The 13,143-nt window shown below is 38.3% G+C and overlaps 1 protein-coding gene across 1 annotated transcript; it reads right to left on the bottom strand.

Annotated features, from left to right (window-relative positions):
* Positions 1-545: 545 nt before the first annotated feature.
* On the bottom strand, positions 546-11,671 carry LOC107805943 (uncharacterized). Its single transcript, XM_016630051.2, has 5 exons — positions 11,376-11,671; positions 10,396-10,643; positions 1,799-1,911; positions 1,129-1,269; positions 546-1,032 (listed from the first exon to the last, which is right to left on the bottom strand). Exons 1-5 carry the CDS (start codon positions 11,614-11,616, stop codon positions 780-782), a joined length of 996 nt encoding a protein of 331 aa, XP_016485537.1. The 5' UTR covers positions 11,617-11,671; the 3' UTR covers positions 546-779.
* Positions 11,672-13,143: the final 1,472 nt, after the last annotated feature.

Raw genomic sequence — 13,143 nt, 5'->3', positions numbered from 1 at the left:
AAGGTGAGAATGGCAGGAGTTCGGTGTGATGAAGAATACAATAAGAGAGAGAAAATAGCTTCTCACACATCCAATTCCAGGTGAGAACCACTTCTTTTGTCACATTAGCATGAGGTGTTCAATAGATATATTTTTGAAGTGATTAGAGTGTTCAATACGTACTAGTCTTAGTTGACGTGTCTAAATGAAAATTGAAGCCGACTTTAAGGAATGTCTATGTATTTGGCCCTCTCAAAATAAATCTTAGACTCAAACTCTTACATCCAAACAAAATTGACATTACTTACACAGAATCTCGTGGCTGTCACTTTAAGATTCTATACCAAGTTCGAACAGAAGTCCATCTTTGCTTTGAATACGTTATACGCACTGTAAGGATTCTCTTAAAAATAGTAAAAGAGTGAACTTTACAACAAAAGTTGTTACATTTAGCTAATAGTTTGTGCCTGAAAAGGAACATTATTTCCTTGTGACTTTTCAAATTTGTACTATATTGAACTTCGGCAAGGATAATTTAGAGTAGATGAAAGCACGTGGCCCGGAAATACGAAATTCTTAGAGCCAGGAAGCCATCAGTTCCATTTATTGTAACAAGAAACAAGAAACAAGACTGAGGGACATGCAAGCAAGTGCTCAGGTATGCTAAAGAGTAAATTCCTATGTCATTTTCAGTTGGTACAAAGCAAATCCCCAAAATGGAAAATGAAAGAAAGAAAAAAAGCAGATGTTCCAAGAATGTTTAAACTATGACCCATGCAACCAGAAAGAAACTAAACTGGCTAAACAAGAGAAGCTAGTTTGGGAGTTATGATTTCAAGAAGCCCCCTTGGATTCTCGACATGAACCCAATGACCGGAATTGGGAAGGATATGATACGACATCTTGCCTTCAGATTCACCACCTCCGTTGGAGGCAAGGCTTTCAAGTTTTTGGACAGTCTCCGGATCCCACCTGTCACTTTTCTCGGCACGCACAATCGCTATCTCTGTCCCTTTAGGTGGGTGCTCCAGCAGAGGGCAATAATCTTTCTCCCTAATAAGTTCCACGTACAGTAAACAACCTTCAAATAAAAGATTCTTATTGACTAGATAAACTGAGAAGAGTACTGAAGAATGGATCGGGGTTTACCTGTAAGAATTAAACATCTCAATAGCAGCTTCAATATTAAAGGTCCATGTCATCTGATCCCCTGATTTCTGAAGATTGCTGCCCAGCCATTCTGATAACGCCTTTGAAAACCCAAGTTTCAACATGTGATCCACCAGCCATCTGAAATGCAAAATTCATGTCAGAGATAACGACATACAAAAACATGTAATCAACCGACAAAATAATAAGAGAATATTCAGTTAGGAAAGATTAGACTCGTAGAAAAGAGGTGCAAGTATAGTATGCTATATAGCACTTGGGTTTTCTACTCCCCAGAAGTTAATTTAGCCTTAACCATGACATCTGCCAAGCTCATAGAGTTGCTATTTACAAAATAGTATTAAAAGCACAAATGTTATGAAGTGTCAGACTACTGCAAACCACACAATATGTGATTTTTCACCCATTCCAAGTGTTGCTGTTTTCTACGTCCAATTGAATGTTATAGACCAACCGTTAATAATTTGCTAGACTGTTTTCTAAATCATCCAAAAATTGAAAACAAGTTGGTTGGGGATAATTCTGCATCAATCTGGACACCATAATGACACATAGATCTTGAGCACAACTACTATAGACACACAACCAAAATGATGCATAATATATCATGTTTTAAGAAAAAAGTGATCAGAGGGCATAGAGATTCCACTTTCGAGATGGGATTGATGAAGGTATGCTCTGCAGTGTTTGCATAACTTTCTCTACTTCTCTACTGCTATCTTCAGGGTCCACCTTTCCAGGGACAGAATCCAATACCCAGAGCTGTTCTGCATCAGGTGAGTATAAATTAGCATATGAATTCAGTAAGACACGATGCAAGTGGTACAATCAGATGTAGGTAAAAGCAGTCGATTACTCAGATATTTCTGGAAACTGTATATTATCAAAGTACCCACGTGACTCACTTTTGCATGTCATTTCCATGTTTACTGGAAGAGTTTGTGGCAAGTAGCTGCATAACTAAATTTGGATGAGTGATTTGGCTGCCAAGCTACGCTAGGACAGCGCATGCAGCGGTTTCCAGGCTTATGTTGATTTCAAGAGTTTGTAGATGCTCCAAAGATAAGGACTTCCAAGTAAGAGACTTATTTTCAAGCATCATTTCAGAGTGTAGATCTAGCTCACAACGAAATTTAAGTGCTTATCCTTTTTATAAAGGGAAGGACAATAAGAGGTCTGAAGGCAAAAACATAACCATAGTGGGGATGAATCATAAGGTATTTCTACAACAAGAACCTACATAAGGAAACTCCCACGGCTTTCTGTTTGCCCCTCCATTAAAAAAACATATATATTTATACAAATTTATGTACATTCACATTTTCTGACTTTAACGCACTTTATCTTCTCAAAATACAGGCTACCATCTGGTTGTAGCTCCTTCATGGTTAGAACTTAGAATAGTTATCTATAAAGCATTCTAGATCAGGGAAGTAAAAGATGGAACTACGAACATATAGAGAAGAAGGGAATTCAAAAGGGGGAACAGAGAGAGAGTTTTGACAGTGATGGAAATGCAAATACTTAACATTGTGTTAACCATAGTGGGGATGAATCATAAGGTATTTCTACAACAAGAACCTACATAAGGAAACTCCCACGGCTTTCTGTTTGCCCCTCCATTAAAAAAACATATATATTTATACAAATTCATGTACATTCACATTTTCTGACTTTAACGCACTTTATCTTCTCCATATGCAGGCTACCATCTGGTTGTAGCTCCTTCATGGTTAGAACTTAGAATAGTTATCTATAAAGCATTCTAGATCAGGGAAGTAAAAGATGGAACTACGAACATATAGAGAAGAAGGGAATTCAAAAAGGGGAGCAGAGAGAAAGTATTGACAGTGATGGAAATGCAAATACTTAACATTGTGTATATATCTTTTACTTTTAGTTTTCTCTTCTTAGGGGGCGTTGGTTTTTAGTATAATGTAAAAATACTCTCTCTTTCCGTTTGTTTCACTGTTTTATCATACCACCAGCTACCATCTTTCCTGCACATCTAAAATCCAAACTCAACATGAATCCACCGCAATCCCAACTGCAAAATCAACAACAAAGCACTGAGTGAATGACAAATCACGTTTATATGAACCTTGGAAATATTCGGTTATAATAAAGTTGTTTGGAAGAAAGATTGCCCATCATATTCTGAGAAACAAGCTCCTAGACCTATGGAAGCCAACTGAGGAACTTCCTATTATTGATTTAGGATCTGATTTCTTCCTCATAAAATATCAAAAGGAAGAGAATATGATGAAGGCTCTTCATGGTGGTCCATGGTTCATACTGAGCCATTTTCTATCTGTTCGCTAATGGGAACCAACATTCATAGCATCATCTACACGGCTTACGTACTCGGCTATATGGGTGAGAGTTCCTGAACTTCTAACAGAATTCTACGATTTGGAAATTCTACAAAGGGTTGGGTCGAAGCTGGGGAAACTACTAAAGATAGATTCATGCACTTCATCTACTACTAGGGGAAGATATGCATGAATATGTATTGAAGTACCTCTGGAAAAGCCATTAAAAACCCATGTGAATATAGGTCATCATAGGCAAACAATTCACTATGAGGGCCTAAACCTACTATGTATGAGTTGTGGACGTTTTGGACATGCAAAACAAAATTGTTTGTTTGCTGCTTCTTCATCTATGGAGACAACAACATTATCTCCTACTCTTCATGATGATGGCACACAACAAAGTGACTGGAAAATCGTCAACTTTGCAAGAAAATCTAACTACACTTCCAGGAACTCCACAGCCCCCTCAACAAGGCGGTTGCAGTAACAGCACAACCACATTAGCAGCTTGGCCCAGGTACGTACCCTAACCCTACTAGGCCACATTTGGGCTGGATGAGTGCTGAGAAATACATACCCAATAAGCCCAATAAAGACATCCAAAATAAGTTTGACTATCTAACTGATTTGGACCCAACTAGGGGAGGGCTGGATAGAGTTGGTGCAAGCCCAAGCTATAAGGACCAAAATATGGAAAGTGTTTCACAGCTAACACCAACTCCAATGCTGCTACACCTAGCTGACCAATCCATGCCAACCATAGGCTCACCACCTTCAATGCCTAATAAGCAAGTTGCTACCCAAAAAACTACTGCCATAGATTTACCACACCACTCTTTGCCATGCCAAAATAACAATAACACGTTACTTAACCCAGCACCAACACATCAGCCGCCTCCTCCACGTGGTATTACAGTCACCGCCCAAGACCAATCTTTATTAGACAAATCCCTCTTGTTTATACCCCTAATGGACACGTCCCTACCAGTAGTAAGCCAAGACCAAACGATCCTGCATGCTACAGGAACCTCAACTATCCCAGACCAAAAACACACTCAACCTCCATGCAAACATAATCATTACAAACCATGTGAGGACCTACATGACTTCACTCACCCGCTGATATCTTCCTCACCATCTACTCCTACTCAATCCTCTTTAAATAACTATCATACTCCTTCTCAAATATACAAACACACACAGAATACTCTTAACATTACCAATGATGCAGAGGCCATCCTTTCCAAACACCAGCCACTATATGTCTCTGCAGGAGAACATCCAAACCAACAGTCAGTTCTTTCATCCCCAGGCTAACCACGCAGGGGCCACAGATGCCACACATCTCAACCCCAATGATTTACACTTCACAAACAATAACAATGGACCAGCCACTTTAGTCTTGGTTGGAGATGGGATTACAAGGCTATACGCTGATATTCACTATGGAGATGAACAATCAGGAGGTTGTTCTCCTCATTCAGAATCCTACGCACTTAGCAGAGATTGTAATAGAGGGAATGCGACTAGGAATGGAAGCCTATACTCAGAATCAGTGGTTCACTACCCAAACACCTCTAGTGCTAGAGAATCAAGCCTCAACTTCGAATCAACACCACTGGGCCTACCCTATGAACCCAGTAATCAACATGATGCCCTTTTACCCTCCCCACCATATGGGTCAGGTGTTTGCTCCTTGGTTTCAGTCACTCCACTCTTTCAATCCACTCTCCCCATATGCAAGCCCACTGAGTCCACTAGACAGTTTCAACTTACAAGAGAGTCCACCACAAACACCACCACACTCACCACACTCACCACACGTACTAGACAGTCCAACAAGGCAAGAGTTGTCAGAAATACTAGCAGCGATGAGGGAAACATGAACAGAATTCTAGTGGCTAAAGGGGATTTTACTTTACGACCCAAAAGAGCAGTACGGAAAAAAGTTTATTCTGAAATGTCCACCAGATCTACAAGCATGCAGCTTCAACTTTCGTCTAACAACAAATCCAGAAGTGGGGAAATATGCCATGGTCATAATACCCACACTTCATCAGACTACTCAGTTAGTGAGTCTGGAGCAGATGACATCTCTTGTCACTCCGATGACTCTAATTCCAATAGGGCAGATCCACAATCCTAATTCCTACATGAATTTCTTAGTCTGGAATTGCCAGGGATCACATAATCCTGAGTTTAGGCGTCACTTTAGGTCTTTATTGGACAATCATAGACTAGTGTTAGCAATTTTGCTTGAAACACACATGAATGACCATACAAGACTCCGAGATGATTTCAATTTTACTAACATGTCGCAAGTAGCTGCTAATGGTCTGATAGGTGGATTAGTGGTACTATGGAATGAGGAGGGTATCAAGGTGACAGAGATGAGAATTTCTGATCAAGAGATACACTGCATGGTCCAGGTATGTCCCACTAAATCACCTTAGATGTTCTCTGCCATATATGCTAGTAATCACTATTATTTACGCAATATACTTTGGGAAAACTTGATTAATTTACATAATACTATTGGTATGCCTTGGCTAATAAGAGGTGATTTTAATGAAGTTTTAGAATCTAAGGAGAAATTTGGTGGCCTACCTATTAGTAACAATAGAGTAGATAAGATTGCTAACTATCTAAATTACTGCAAATTAATAGACCTAGGTTTTCATGGTAGTCGTTTCACATGGACTAACAAATATAGACATGGTAATACAATTTTAGAAAGGCTTGATCGCTTTTTAGCAAATTATGACTGGATAAACTTGTATCCAGAAGTTGTAGTGAAGCATCTACCCCGAACTTATTTAGATCATTGTCCCCTCTTAATTACATTAGAACCCACTCCTAGGATACAACAAAAAAAAAATTGTTTTGAAACCATGTGGACATCACACCCACGATTCCCAGAATTAGTTCGTAAAGTTTGGTCTGGTGATCAATCCTTGCTTCAAACGACTAAACACTTCCAGGCAGTAGTTACCCTTTGGAATAAACAACATTTTGGGAATATTTTCCAACAAAAAGGAAACTTTATTAGCTCGACTAGCAGGAATTCAAGCTTCAATTCATTATCCTACAAGTATATTCCTACAAAATTTGGAAACAAATTTATCTATGCAATACATTAATACATTACGCTTAGAGGAGGAATTTTGAAAATTAAAGTCTCGCATCAATTGGTTAAATGAAGGAGATGCGAACACAAAATTCTTCCATATGTCTACTATTCATAGACGTAGAAGAAATAGAATTTATGGTTTAAGAGATCTGGTTGGTAACTAGATTTTCGATCAAATTGAACTAAAACAACATATTCTAGCTTTATATCAAACACTGTTCACAACTGAAAAGTTAAGTTCTAATAGAAATTACAATGACTTGAATATTCATCGACTATCTGTATATGAAAATCATCATATGGAGGAGCCTCTCGGGCAAGAGGAGGTTAAATGTGCCCTATTTAGTTTTAAACCCTATAAAGCACCTGGTCCGGACGGGCTCCATCCTTTCTTCTACCAAAAATATTGGTTAGATGTCGACAATAAGGTCAGTCTATTTTGTCAGGACATCTTTAATACTAAGACCATGCCTCAAGAATTAAATCAAACCTTTATTTGTCTTATTTCAAAGGTAAAAAACCATGTTACTATTCAGCAATATCGACCTATAAGCTTATGTAATACCTTATATAAGTTGGTTACTAAGCTAATTGTCAATAGACTAAAACCAATCATTACTAAAATAATAGGACCTACCCAAACTAGTTTCCAACAAGGCAAACGACCTTCAGATAATGCTATAATAGTTCAGGAAGCTCTAAATTACTTTAGGAAAATGAATGGCAAGTCCTCTTGTATGCTATTAAAATTAGACTTGGAAAAAGCGTTTGATAGGTTAGAATGGTCTTTTATTCGGAGGACACTTATATATTTTAATATTCCTACATCTATGATAACTTTAATTATGTCCTGTGTTACAACGACCTCCATCTCTATTTTAATCAATAGTACTAGGACTCAATATTTTACACCTTCAAGAGGAATTCGCCAGGGTGATCCTTTGTCACCTTACTTGTTCATAATGTGTATGGAAATGCTATCACGAAGCATTACATTATCAGTGGATTACTTCCAATGGCAACCAATCTACATAACTAGAGAAGGGCCACAAATTTCACATCTCTTATGTGCATATGACATTATTTTGTTTTCAAAGATCACAACTAAGAGTTTTCATGCAATAATTGATGTTCTAAATCACTTTACACTTTGTTCAGGACAAAAAATTAACTTTGATAAATCTAAAATATATTTCTCAAAAAATAGCACTCAATCCGATCGGACTTATGTAACTGACTCCTTTTCTATTAAGGAAGGAACATCGTTTGGTAAATATTTAGGATTTCCTACGTTCCAGGCACGACCTAAAAATGAAGACTTTTAATTCCTTCAAGATAATTTCAAGAATAAATTAGCGGGATAGAAAACAAACTTTCTAACTATGACAGGACGCAATACTCTTATTAAATCTACCTTGAACAATCTACCCAACCATATTATGCAGTATATTCAGATTCCAAAGCATATCACTAATAAAATGGAGCAATACCAGCGCAATTTTCTATGGGGCACTACCTCAATATAAGGAAAAAATGCACCTTATCAAATGGAATGTTGTAACAACCCCACAAGAAATTGGTGGCCTGGGCATTCAAAAATTAGGCCAAAAAAACACGACTTTACTTGCAGGACTTGCTTGGCGAGTTTTTAAATCACCACAAGCAATTTGGGCAAGGATTCTCATTAATAAATACCTTCATAAAAGAACTGCGAGTAATAATTCAAAAACTTGGTATAACATTTTAAGAGGTTGGCAACACTGCCAAATGGGTATTAAATGGAGGATAGGAGATGGTAAGCATGTTAAATTTTGGGATGACCCATGGATAAAACCAGGCACAACACTGCGTTCTATGATCCAAGGCCCCTTAACTTTGGAACATAGTAATTTAACAATTTCGAAGCTGCTAAATGAAACGGGATGGAATTGGGACAAAATCTCTTTTGACTTAGCCCATAATATTAAACTTTTGATTAAAGCTACATATGTATCTCAATTACACAATCATGGCGATCAAATCTACTGGGGTCTGACGCAAACGGGCAATTTTACAGTTCATTCAATGTACAACAAACTAGAATTAGAGGCACAACAACCTACGACTCATTTAAATACTTTTTCATGGATTTGGAAACTCCCTATCCATCCAAAAATTAAAAGTTTTATTTGGCTTCTATGCCACAATAGGTTACCAACGAGACTTTACTTAAAAAACATTAAAATCATACAAGATGCAACTTGTTTTTACTGTCAAAGGGAGGATGAGTCAATCAAACACATTTTCCTTGAATGTGTAAATGCTATGAAATATTGGCAAAAATTAGGACTCATACACCTTATTAATCATATTACCAACTATTCATCCACACAAACTTGGGTATGTAAACTAATTTCTTATAAGAACATCAAACTACCTTTCAACATAAACCCTAACACCTACTTACCAATTAGTTTATGGAATATTTGGACTACACGAAACAATAATCTTTATAATATGACTAGGGATAACATTCTCCTTAAATCTACAACTCAACAAGCAGCGGAATACACATACTTGGCTGCTTCTGCACCTAAGACTAATCATAAAACAACATTGACTAAAAATGTTAAATGGAATACACCAAATACACACTTCTATAAACTTAATATAGATGGAGCATATTCAGACAACACTGCAGGGATAGGAGGACTAATTAGAAATTCCAAAGCGGAATGAATATTGGGTTTCGCAGGATCTGCACCACATGAATCATCCACCTTTGCAGAGCTCTATGCATTGACACAAGGTTTGGAATTTGCATATGAAAATAACATAAGGCCACTGGAAGTGGAGGTGGATACAAAGGAAATTACCATACTATTACATACTGATAATATTGCATTCTCTAACATGATTAATGATTGCAGGTACTATCTGGGCCAGCTAGGTAATCATGTAGCACAACATGCATACAGAGAACAAAACATGGTAATAGATCAGCTAGCAAAGGCAGGCCACAATTTTAGAAATGACTATACGCCAAGTGTTTTTGAAGCTGTTCCCACTTTTGTTGCGCAAATTTTTGGAAAAGGCAAGGCATGTTTGGGAGGAACTCAATCAGGACAGGACACTGCTTGGCAAAATCAAAGTGGCAATATGGATCAATTATCCTCGTCTGTAATTAGTTGTCATGATGATAATTCCAATAGGATGACCATGACAACTGTAAATATTAGTAGCAACTTACGACTTTGTAATAGAACAATGATTTGTGATAGGGAGCCAGTTAGGCCCCAACCCTCTGTACGCATTACATAGTTATTAATATATGTTATCTTTCTGACAAAAAAAAAGTTTTCTCTTCTTTCAAATATCTCCAAAACAAGGTTCTTTTCTTACTTGGTGTAATCAGGGATAAACAAACATGTAACTTAAATTTCCTGAAAACATATTGCACTAAATGAAGGAGGACACTGCTTAAATAGGCAATGTAATATCTTGGATATACTATGAAAAACTCAACAACTATATCTTTTATGATAACAATGGTGTCCGGCCTAGTACGCGCGAACCTCTACTATTCCACCCCATACCTACTACCTCCCACTGGCATAGAAAAACCTTCACAACTTTATCACACAGAAAAAGAAGCTTACTGAGATGGTAGGACAGAAAAAATGGTTAAATTAAACTATCATTCACCAAATAAATCTGTAACATGATTTTGTAACAGCTAATCTGATCTGCTATTCATAAATGAACTTCAAAAGAAGGTCCTAGATATAAAATTTTCAATCAATTGCAAGAAAGAGCAAGCACCTGCTTGGGCAATCGAGCTGATTGGCCATAAACACCACGAGAGCAGCTGTCAGCATACTGCAAGGCGACCTTGCCACCCATGGAATGCCCTATAACAACATCAGGCCAATCCCAACCCTGTGAATTCACCAAATTAGCCACATCTTTAGCAGCATTTTCCATATCATGAGGTGGCAGGAAACCTTCAATTTCAGCTGACTTCCCATGATTCCTCAAATCCACAAGAACCATCCTCCAATTTACACCATCTAAAACAACAAGCAGATAGAAGCATATGTTAATAATTTTGAACTTACAGGACCTAACTTACAGAGAAATCTATGAGTTATAAATGAGTTTAACTAATATGCATCAACAGTACAATGAATTTTTACACTGTCAGATCATCTTTACCTGTTGTGGCAGGTAATCTACCTTAAAGGGCAGCCCGATGCACTAAGCTCCCACTATGCGCATAGTCCGGGGAAGGGCCCGACCAAAAGGGTCTATTATATGCAGCCTTACCCTGCATTTCTGCAAGAAGCTGTTTTCACGGCTCGAAACCGTGACCTCCTGGTCATATGGCATCAACTTTACCAGTTACGTCAACGCTCCACTTCAATATCTACCTTATTTTCAATAATACAAATCCCACTTTTTATGAAGGTTTACCGGTAGATATAGGTTGGGCTACCTGATAGTGTAAGAAAATCTTTACATTGTCTGTGTGTATAAGTTAAAATCATTATGTAAATTAGTCTGGTTAGAGATTTGTATGTCAATATAATCTAGTTAGGTCTAGTGTTAGCTGAAAACTCTGATCAGAGACATGTATATCCTAGTGATCAAATTTAAAGAACGTCTAATTCGCCTTAAAGGACAAACTATTTCACCTATACTGGAATAAAATTTACCTGAATAATAATGTATTAAGAGAATGCATAAAACGGATTCCAATTAATTTAACTAATTTGATATCGAGATATAATTGATTGAAGTACCTGCAGAAAGGGAGGAAGCGAGGGATCGAGAGAAGGATCGCCAATTTCGACCGGAACCTAAGAGGCCGTGAAGTATAAAAGCTGTGAAATTGTAAGGTTTTTCCGGCGAAGACCGGACTTCTTCATAAGCTACGGTGGCGATGCAACGGTTTGGCCGGTGAATAAACGGTGAGCATATGGTTCGAACCCGGTTCAGGAATCTAAGGCCCTCGACCGGTTTGCTTCTGCAAATGCTCGACATTATCGGTTGGTTTCTGCTTAAAAGCTTCTTCCTTAACTACTACTATAAACACTACGAATCGTTTTAATTTATACACGTAGTTTCACCGGGGGCATAATTTAAATTTTAAAGGGAAAAAAAAAGATATTTTAATATAATATTTATGTGACTATACAATTATAAAAAGTTTAAAATGTATGATCTGCAAACATGTTAATATAATATTTATGTGACTACAAAATTATTATTAAAACCATACAAATTTAAATTAAATATTCAAGTTTAAAAATGAGTTATTCCTTTTAGGTTTAATAGTCTATTGATCCTTACTGAAACAAGCATGTTAGCTTATAGAGTTTCAATCAATTAAAGAATGTTTACCGTGAAAATGGTAACAACAATTAAATTTGTAAATGAGATTTTAAAAATACGTGATCTATTCTCAAGCCAATTGTTAGAGCAGATGATGCTAAGAACGTGAAGTTTAACGATGAAGTGCAAGCTAAAACGAGGCAGTAATCAAACCGAAGGGGCCTATTGCCCGAATGCAGAACCGGTCGATGAGGACCTCGAGGTCGAGATTCGAGTCGAGCTCGAGCTATCGGGGGCAGCCAGGAATAGGATAACAATTAAGAATACGATTAAGCAAGGCTCTTTACGACCGATATTGAGCAATATATTGAAGAACAAGTAAGAGAACGATAGATATTAAAGTGGCATCGGGCCAGTGAGAACGAGCAAGTTAGAAAGAAAAGAGAGAGAGAGAGAGAGAGAGAGAGAGAGAGATATTATCGCATTTGTGGAGAAATGGAGCAACATCAGCCCTTTACAAGGTAGGGTGAGTTCCCTTTATATAGGAGGGGGGACTCGGCTACAAGTATGTGGAGATTAATTACAAAGTATGGAGATGGGATGACTTGACGTGATGCCTCAGCATAGGCTCTGGATAGGCCGGCCCTGTCAGAGTTAGCCGTGTGCCTTGGGAGCTTCCCCTTCTGTCCTGGCTTCGGTCTCCGTTTTCTCTGAGTCGGGCTTCGACGAGCCCCGAGGTCGGGAACTCGGTCATGGCCTCCCGTCCTCAAGGTCCCGAGGCATGCTTCCGAAATGACTTGACAACGAGAAATCAAGTCTTCTGATTTTGCCGCATACAGATAGTCTCCGCGTTTATGATTCTGACACTTGACTCCTCGAGCTTCTTTCGGCGACGCCATATCGATGATACGACTCCTGGAGCGAGCTTTGTGGTAACCGGACATCCACGGGCTCGTGCTTTTCGACCTCATTCATTGCAATCCTGATTCTCACTTCCCAAGGTGAAGGTACCGCTGTCGGTTCGATTTTCCATGAATGCATTGACTGCGCCCATCGGCCAATCTTCCAAAGCCTAGATGACTGTGTCGTAACCCCCTATAAATGGGGGTGCCTTGGCTTTGCTTTTCTTATCCCAGTGCCTCTGTTGGCTTACTTGCCTATTTCTTCTTATCATCTTCTTTCACCCTTGAACATCATGCTAGGGGCTCATGACCTTAAGGCCGTTTGGAGGAGTTT

Source organism: Nicotiana tabacum, chromosome 5 (genome assembly GCF_000715075.1).
Source record: "Nicotiana tabacum cultivar K326 chromosome 5, ASM71507v2, whole genome shotgun sequence".
NCBI lineage: Eukaryota > Viridiplantae > Streptophyta > Magnoliopsida > Solanales > Solanaceae > Nicotiana > Nicotiana tabacum.
The sequence above is the reverse complement of the archived record's forward strand: the minus strand, read 5'-3'. Positions and strand labels throughout refer to the sequence as shown.

Excerpts from the sequence above, each read along its gene's own strand:
- LOC107805943 (XM_016630051.2), bottom strand. The coding sequence starts at position 11,616 with ATGTCGAGCATTTGCAGAAGCAAACCGGTCGAGGGCCTTAGATTCCTG. Across the intron at positions 1,912-10,395 it reads CAGCTCGATTGCCCAAGCAG|CTCTGGGTATTGGATTCTGT; the intron begins GTGCTTGCTCTT and ends GATGCAGAACAG. Across the intron at positions 1,270-1,798 it reads TCATCAATCCCATCTCGAAA|ATGGCTGGTGGATCACATGT; the intron begins GTGGAATCTCTA and ends TTTGCATTTCAG.